Genomic DNA, 8,583 nt, shown 5'->3' on the forward strand with positions numbered 1-8,583 from the left:
TGCCTGGGGGTGGGGGTGCCTGAGGGTGGGGGTGCCTTCTGTACCCAGTGGCCGTGACCATGGCCAACCCTGGGCTCTGATTCTCCAGTGATGCCCGGGTCACCGTCACTACAAAGATTATCTAAGTAGCTTTAGAAAGATCAGGACTTCAGAAAACCACATAAAGGTTACACTCCCTTGGAATTAAAATTTTAATCTATGACACAGAATTTTATTAAATAAATAAATAAATTTATTGATATGCTCCCAATTTAAATGCAAAGAGGAGCAGAGGAAAGGGGAGGAATTACGAGGTCAAAGGGAAGAAAAGGGAGGAAACTCAGGGCAGGCAATCAGGTGGGCAGAGGCTTCTGGAACTTTGTAGCTGTGCCCTGTCCTGGGCTCTGCTTGGCACCTTGCCACCCCCTCAAACTCTAACCACAGTGGCCCCTGTGGCAGCTTCCAGTGGCCCCCCAACAGAACAGGTCACTGCACTGCTGTGTGCAGCCAAGGCTGCCCCAAGTAGCAAATTCATTCCCAGCTATGGTGGGGTAGGCACTGCCACCAGGACTGGAGAAGCCAAGGAAGGAGATGGCAGGATTTGACCTGCAGCCTGGAGATGTCTCATCCTGGAGAAAGTACATCCAGTTACCTACTGGTCTAGACAGCTGTCATCCAAATTTAGAAAAACACGAAGCTACTTAGCAATACCATCCTCTATGATGGTCCATTCCTTATTTCATCTCCTTAAAAGCTGCTTTCTCCTCCTATGCCTTTCTTTATAATTTTTGACAGACATGAATTATTGGAGTTTCACATACTCTGTTAGTGAGTTTTGGAAGGATTTTATTTTATGCACCTCTGTTAGGAAAATGCAGGGGACGTTCAAACCAGGCTCCCTAAAACCACTTATCTAATAAGCCACAAAAGAAGTTCCTTCATGTTAATGAGCAATCATATTATTAACTGTAACGCATCTCACATTTTATTTACTTACTTGAAAATGCTTGCTTACAAAAGTAGTTTAATGGCATATCTTAATAATTTTTTTAAAGTTTCTGCTTTTCTCAATACACTATTTAAAAGGAATTAGACAAATATAGAATTTTAGTTTCTCCAGGGTCAGAAGTGTTGAGACCATCTGAGGCACAGCTGGCCTTAAATGTGGATTTCTTTTTTTTCTTTCTTTTTTTTTGAGATGGAGTCTCGCTCTGTCACCTAGGCTGGACTGCAGTGGCATAATCTCGGCTCACTGCAACCTCTGCTTCCCAGGGTCAAGCGATTCTCCTGCCTCAGCCTCCCGAGTAGCTGGGACTACAGGCGCATGCCACCACGCCTGGCTAATTTTTGTATTTTTAGTAGAGACAGGGTTTCACCATGTTAACCAGGATGGTCTCGCTATCCTGACCTTGTGATCCGTCCGCTTCGGCCTCCCAAAGTGCTGGGATTATAGGCGTGAGCCAGTGCGCCCGGCCAAATGTGGATTTCAAAACAAATCAGGGGCTTACCGGTAGCACAGACCCTGCGGGCAATCTGGACATCTTACCTTCTGTCCACGGTAGCCCTTGGGGCCAGGGGGCCCAGGGATTTCCAGGCAGCTCACCCTGTAGCACTGAAACGAGGAAGCAGAGACAGAAGGTTGCATGGGTGGGACATTCCCCAGGTGGCAGAGCAGGGGCTCAGAACGTGTAGCCCACGACCCTCAGCAGGGGCCAAGGAGACACTGAAACGCCCTGAGAACCCGGGCGGGGTGAGGGAGCAGACATGGGATGCTGTGAGGCTCTGCCCCCACCAGGGACAAGCCAAAGAGTTTGGTTCTGTCAAGTGTTCTAGGTAAATTTTCAAAAACCAAGGCTGGTTTAAGCCATGACAGAAAACAGAAGGGAAGAAAGGCCGGGTGCAGCTCACGCCTGGAATCCCAGTATTTTGGTAGGCCGAGGCGGGAGGACTGCTTGAGGCCAGGAGTTAGAGACCAGGCTGGGCAACATAGCAAGATCCCGTCTCTACAAAAAAATATGAAACCAATCCTCCCACCTCAGCCTCCCAAGTAGCTGGAACTACATGCTCACACCAGGTATGGTGGCAGGTGCCTGTAGTCCAAGCTACTCAGGAGGCTGAGGTGGGAGGATAGCTTAAGCCTCAGAGTTCAAGGCTGCAGTGAGCCGTGATCGTATCACTGCACTCCAGCCTGGGTGACAGAGAAAGACCCTGTCTCTAAAAAAACAAATATAAATACATAAATTTTACAAAAGGATGGAAGAGCAAGGGGCATTGGTGAGGGAGGCACCATTTGTACACAGCCACGAAACCACAGTGAGCAGCAATTCTGAGGCAGGGCACGGTTTTGCAGGAACCTCACAGGGGAGATCTCAGATGCCTGCTCCCCTTCCTGAGAGCTGGAGCTGGGACGCACAGGGAGGTGGGGATGTCATGGACCCCGATGATGCCAGTTCCTTCTCCCCCCGACCTACTGGGCTGGGCTCGGGCCTGGAGTCCAGGGTGGATGGATCCCGCCTGCCTGGAGGCCAGACCCTGACCTCTCCTTGTAACATGTGCTCTGTGGGTGACCCTAATGCTGACCCCCCACCCCGGGATCTAAACAGCCTGGCTTTGGGCTTTGTCCAGACTCCAAGGCCTCAGGTCCAACATGGAGCAGGTGGTTCCCTCTCCTCTCATCTGTTCCAGCCTGGAGGCGCCAGGAGTCGGCAGCCTGGTGCCATCATCTCTGCTGGGTCAGCTGCCGGCCAGCACTGGCAGGAAGGGAAGCGCCACTCACCTCTCCGTAGGCTTCGTGTTTCTGCAGAAAAGACAGAGGCGCTGGTTAGCTGTGCGCCTCCAGACCTGGGGCAGCTGCACCTTGAGTCTGGGTGGGGATCGAGGGACACCTGAGTGGCCCAGGCCCTGCCCGGAGCTTCCTCCTTCGGCCTCGGCACTCACGGAGGGGTAAAGTGAGGCCCGGAGTGGGTGGACGGCGCTCCTGCCCGCGGCTCACCATGACCTTGATGATGCGGTTGATGGTGTCCTGGTCGATCTCGGTGGAGTCGGGCAGCATGGTGGCGTAGTCGTTGCGGTAGAGCTCGTGTGGCGTGCTGGCGATGTCTCGCAGGCCCTGCTCCTTCAGGTTCCGGTTGGGGGCCACGGCGAAGAGCCGGATGCCCTCCTCGCGGGCCCGCTCGGCCTGCAGCTTGATGCCCCCGCAGGGGCTGCCGGTGACGTGGCCGTCGGTGATGACCACGGCGAAGTGGACGGTGCCCTTGGTGCCATGCTGCCGGATCTGCTCCGTCATGTTGGCCAGCGCGCAGTCGGTGAAGGTGCCACGGCGGAAGGAGCTGATGCCCTGCAAGCTCTTGATGAAGGAGGCCCGGTCGCTGCCCGGTGGGCTGAACACCTCCACCTGGTCGGAGAAGTGCAGGCCGCCGTAGCGCCAGCTCAGTGCCACCTGGTCCAGGTAGAACTCGTTCTGCAGCTGGCTGATGAACTGCGGCACGAACTGCTTCATGTGGAAAAGCAGGATGTCCGTGGGGGACTGCATGGTGACGCTCTCCGAGGTGTCCAGCACGAAGTACACATGGATGGGGCAGTCCGTCTTCTCTGTGGGACACGGGACCCGTCATGAGCCAGCCTCAGGAGGGACTGCTGTTCCAGCCCCGTTTCCTGGCCCTGTGCCTGTGGTTTGACCTCACTGCCCCCTGAACGCTCAGAGTCCCCACTCCCTGACCCCTGGCACCTGGGCACTGGTCCCGACTGCCCCCCGAATGCCCAGAGTCCCCAGCCCCCAGCCCCTGGCACCTGGGCAGTTGTTGTTTCTCTCTGTAGTATCTGGCGAGATGACCTCCTGCTGCTGGGCCTGGGTGGCCCCCAGGATTCCCCAGAGCAGGAGCATGGAGCAGGGGCCCTGGAGCATCTTGGCAGCACCTGTGGCCCTGAAGTCCTGCAACAGGGGTGGGGTAGCTCAGACACCCCAGTGTCTCTCCCCTGTGGGGTAGCTCAGACACCCCAGCGCCTCTCCCCTGTGGGGTAGCTCAGACACCCCAGTGCCTCTCCCCTGGCACCCTCCCCCATGGCAGGTGCACACACAGCAGGTCAGCGGGATTGGGGGCACTGCCCTCAGTCTTCAAGGAAGCGGGGTCTGCACCCAGCACACCGTCAGCAGCATCTGAACTGGGGGGGCTTGTGCCCTCTTGCCCCGCCCTGGGTGGGGTAAACGGATGTTTAGTGGGTGCCTCTGGGCTCAGTTTTGGGTGGGATTTGGATGTTTGAGGCCGTTCCATGCCCTCCAGGGCTGGATGGAGTGGGCAGCTAGGCGTGGTGGCATGGAAGGGAATGGAGCACCACTGTCTGGAGCCCCTGACTGCCTGGGGCTGCCCTGGAAGCAGCGCAGAGGGGAGGGCGGGAGAAAGATCCCAGCTTCCCCAGACAGGCTCCCCTGCAGAGCTAGGCACTCTCTCCAGCCTGGCTCCATTCCCTTTAAACTTCGATAAGGACAGAGGAAGGACTCTGTCAAGTGTGGGGACACGGCCGTCATTAGCCTGGCTTTCCTTTCTCCAGGGCAGGATCCTGGAGCAAATGGATCCTGCCCTTGAACATCTGTCCTCCCTGATGCCCTGTGGCTTGGCCTGAGCTCCAGCTCCAGGAGGCCATCAGGACGGGCCTCACTGTGCCACTGGCTCCGCAGAGTGGGGCTGGCAGCAGCTGGGCAGCCGGGTGGAGGGGGCACTAGGTCTGGTTCAGAGCATGCAGTTCCAGGGTAATGCAGGGATGGGATTGCCGCCCTCCCCTCGGTGCAGACAGGAGGCGAGTCCTAGCACCAGAACCAGGGGAGGCGCTGCCAGGAGAAGGCCCTGCCAGGAGAAGGCCCTGAAGGGTGGTTGTGATTCTGCGGCATCTGGAGTGGATGAGGTGACCCAGGCCATACCCGCTCAGCCTGGGGCCCAGGGAGGAAGGAAGTCCCTTTCCAAAGGCGACAGCTCAGGCAGTCTGTGGGTGAGTTTCACACCTTCAAGGACAAACACTTCTATGCTATTTAACTTGTTTTAGAACGTAAAAGGATAAACTTTTTCCCAATTCATTTTTAAATGTGGCATAACCTGTGACTAAAGCTTGATAAAAAAAAAAAAATCCCTGAAAGTACCTACAGATAAATATCACTATAAATATTACGGATGGCAGTGGCAGGCCATCTGATGTAGCTGCTTCTGCCACACCGGCTGCTCAGGGAGGGCCCAAGGAAGAGGCAGACAGGCCCCCAACCCCGCAGACTGCCTCCCTGAGGGCCACTGCCATGGGACTGGGCTGAGTGGCGTGCTGGGTGAAGGGGAGCTCACGGTGGTGTTGCCCCGACCGGGATAATGGCTCAGGTCTGGCAAGGACCTGGAGACCCCACCCCAGGTTGCGAGAGGACGTGGCCAGGTGCCATGCTCCATGGAGCCAGCAGGAGCTGGGGATAAGTGGGATCCCTGCCCCTTGCAGGTTTGCGAGGTGGGAGTTCTCCAGGTACAACTGCAGCTGCCTAACTCGTGGCTATGGATCTGGGCCTCCTGCTCCATGGAGCAGGCAAGAGCCCACCCCCACTCTTGGTGCAGTTGCAGCTGCCCAAACTGGGGCTGCTGACCCAGGCATCCCTGCACTCTTGGGGAGCCAGGGAAGGCCCCTCTTGCCCTTGTAGGCTTGGAGGTGCCTGTTCCCGCTGCCCAGTCTCTTCCCGCTCCCAGCACCCACTCCAATCTCAAAGCAGAGTTGGGGCTGAGCCTGGGCACTGTCACAGCCTGGCCGGGTGTGTGCCTGCTTGTGGCAGTGCTGACATGCCAGCCCCTTCCTGCCTTGGCCCCCTCCAGACTGTGGGCACTGAGAGGTGCAGGAGGGGAAGCTTGGGTGTGCTGAGGGTGGCTGGGCACACGTGCGCCTTGGTACCAGAAGCCTGGGCACCATGGATGGCTGCAGGAGGCAGACAGGCCCCTGGGCAGATGGGGGTGGGTCCCCAGTAAAGCCCCACCTTCTGGCTGGGGCAGGCCTGAAGCCTGGGGGCCAGGCTGCCTGTCCTGTGAACCAGAGGGGAACTCAAGGTGATTTTTTCTGGGCCCGCACATGGCTGCCCATGGACCATGGGCATGCACTTTCCCCCTCTGGGCCCATAAAAGCCCCAGGCTCCATCAGAGCAGGGCACAACATGGCACGACCAGCTGCAGAGAAGAGCTACCCTCTCCAGGGCTTCCTCTCTGTTGAAAGCTGAACACTAGTTGAGATGCCCTGTCTGCAGAGAGGAGCCACCCACTCCAGGGCCTTCTCTCTGCTGAGAGCTGAACACTCGAAAACCTGCCTACAGAGAGGGGCTGCCCCCTGCAGGTCTCCTGTGAGATCTAACACTCAATAAAGCTTCTCTGTCTTGCTCACCCTCCACTTGTCTGTGTACCTCATTCTTCCTGGACACAGGACAAGAACTTGGGCAAAGGCGCCACTGGCCACAGAGGTTTCAGGCCAGAAAAGTGACACTCTAAAAATCCCATAAAATTATCACAAAAATTCTAGCCAATATTATAAAACTAAAATCCAGTAGCATATTAAGGACCACTATACCAGAACTATAATATGAAGTTAAAGTACAGTGATGCCACAAACACTAGGGAATATGTTAATATAAGTCACATTAACATAAAAAGAGAAAAATATGCAATTGCTTCAATAGATCCCTGAAACATCAGTTTCTAATTGAGAAACAACAACAGCCAGACAAGGTAAAACCTAGTAAGAAATTTAGGAGTAGGGTCTACATTATAAAGGATATACATTTCAACCAAGAGCTCACATCATAGTTTACACAAAAAGCTAAAATAATGGTTCTTATCTTTGTGGTCATGGACCCTTTTAAGAGTCTAGACAATTTCACCTTACACAAACGCCTAGATACTCATATACAGAAATTACATCCAGGAATTCAGGGATTCCATTCACAGATCTAACCCTGGGTTAAAAACTCCTGCATTAGAAGAATGCTTACTAGAGTACAAAAAAAAAACGGGATGGGGGCAAACAGTACTGACCTTATGCTACTATTCAGTGTTGTGTTGGAAGCTGATGCAATAAGACAGTGAAAATAAAGTATAAATGTTGGAAAAGAAGAGACAAAACTGTCCTTATTAAAGATAGGATTGTCTACTCAGAAAATCAACTGAACAAAGTTTTTTAAAAAAGAGAAAAAGATATACATACATACATATATATATAGACATCTATCTATCTACAGAAAGAGAGAAAGCACAGGAGATTAGGGAGAGAGAATTTAGTGAGCCCTTAAAAAAATATATCATCGATGAAAAGAGTCAAACTCTGTAAAATGCTTTAAGAGATTTATTCTGAGCCAAATATGAGTGGCCATGACCCATGACACAGCCCTCAGGAGGTCCAGAGAACATGTGCCCAGTCTGGCTGGGGTGTAGCTTGGTTTTATTCATTTTAGGGAGGCACCAATCAAATACATTTAAGAAATACATTGGTTTAATCCAGAAAGGCAGAAAAATTCAAAGTGGAGAGGGATGGCTTCCAGGCTTTAGGTAAATTTAGCCATTTTCTGGTTGACAATTGGTTGAGTTTGTCTAAAGACCTGGGATCATAGAAAGGAAATGCTCAGGTTAAAGATAAAAGACTGTGGAGACCAACGTTCTTCTGAAGTCTCATAGTGGTTGCCTTTAGAGACAATCAATGACAAGTGTTTCCTATTCAGACCTTTCAAAGCTGCTAGACTCTCAGTTAATCTCTTCAGGATTGGGAGGGCCTGGAAGAAAAAGATCTAGCTATGTTAATAGAGATTCTTTACAGGTGCAAATTTTCCCCAGTAAAGGACAGCTTTGCAGGGCCATTTCAAAACGTGGCAAGGAAACATGCTTTGGGATAAAATATTTTTATTTTCCTCTTTGTCGTGTAGTGTCATGCCAGAGTCAGACTGGAAAGTAAGTCACGGTATATAGGGTTAGATAAAACCCATCTGATGAGAATTTATGGTTTGTAGAGCATGACTCCCCAAACCCTTTCGATAGGAATATAGGCAAGATAAAAAAAAAAAAAAAAATCAGAGCTTAGTCCTCAATATACAAAAAGTTATTGATTTTCTTCTATCAGTGATGAACAGTTAGAAAATGTTGCAGAAAAATGCTATTTACACTAGCAAGACAAACAACATAAACCCAAGGAATTAACTGAATAAAAACATGCAGGACTTATGAAAAAAACTCAAAAAATTTTTTGAGAAATATATTGGAAAGACAAACCTTGTTTTTGGATGAGTATCTTAAACTGATTTAAAAATATCAGTTACTTCGGCCGGGTGCAGTGGCTCACGCCTGTAATCCCAGCACTTTGGGAGGCCAAGATGGATGGATCACAAGGTCAGGAGATCGAGACCATCCTGGCTAACATGGTGAAACCCCGTTTCCACTAAAAATACAAAAAATTAGCTGGACGTGGTGGTGGGTGCCTGTAGTCCCAGCTACTCGGGAGGCTGAAGCAGGAGAATGGCGTGAACGTGGGAGGCAGAGCTTGCAGTGAGCCGAGATCGTGCCACTGCACTCCAATCCGGGCGACAGAGTGAGACTTTGTCTCAAAAAAAAAAAA

The 8,583-nt window shown here is 52.1% G+C and overlaps 1 protein-coding gene across 1 annotated transcript in view; it reads right to left on the reverse strand.

Annotated features, from left to right (window-relative positions):
* The window catches only part of COL6A2 (collagen type VI alpha 2 chain), a 27,145-nt gene extending 23,208 nt beyond the window's left edge, over nt 1-3,937 (reverse strand). Inside the window, exons 1-4 of the mRNA XM_017888654.1 lie at nt 3,769-3,937; nt 2,972-3,570; nt 2,756-2,776; nt 1,526-1,591 (exon numbers count right to left, since the gene is read on the reverse strand). Coding sequence (XP_017744143.1) covers nt 1,526-1,591; nt 2,756-2,776; nt 2,972-3,570; nt 3,769-3,883 — 801 coding nt within the window. The 5' untranslated portion in view covers nt 3,884-3,937. The remainder of the gene's footprint in view (nt 1-1,525; nt 1,592-2,755; nt 2,777-2,971; nt 3,571-3,768) is intronic.
* Between the last annotated feature and the right edge of the window lie 4,646 nt (nt 3,938-8,583).

The sequence above is a fragment of the Rhinopithecus bieti genome, unplaced genomic scaffold (assembly GCF_001698545.2).
Source record: "Rhinopithecus bieti isolate Rb0 unplaced genomic scaffold, ASM169854v2 scaffold_18153, whole genome shotgun sequence".
NCBI lineage: Eukaryota > Metazoa > Chordata > Mammalia > Primates > Cercopithecidae > Rhinopithecus > Rhinopithecus bieti.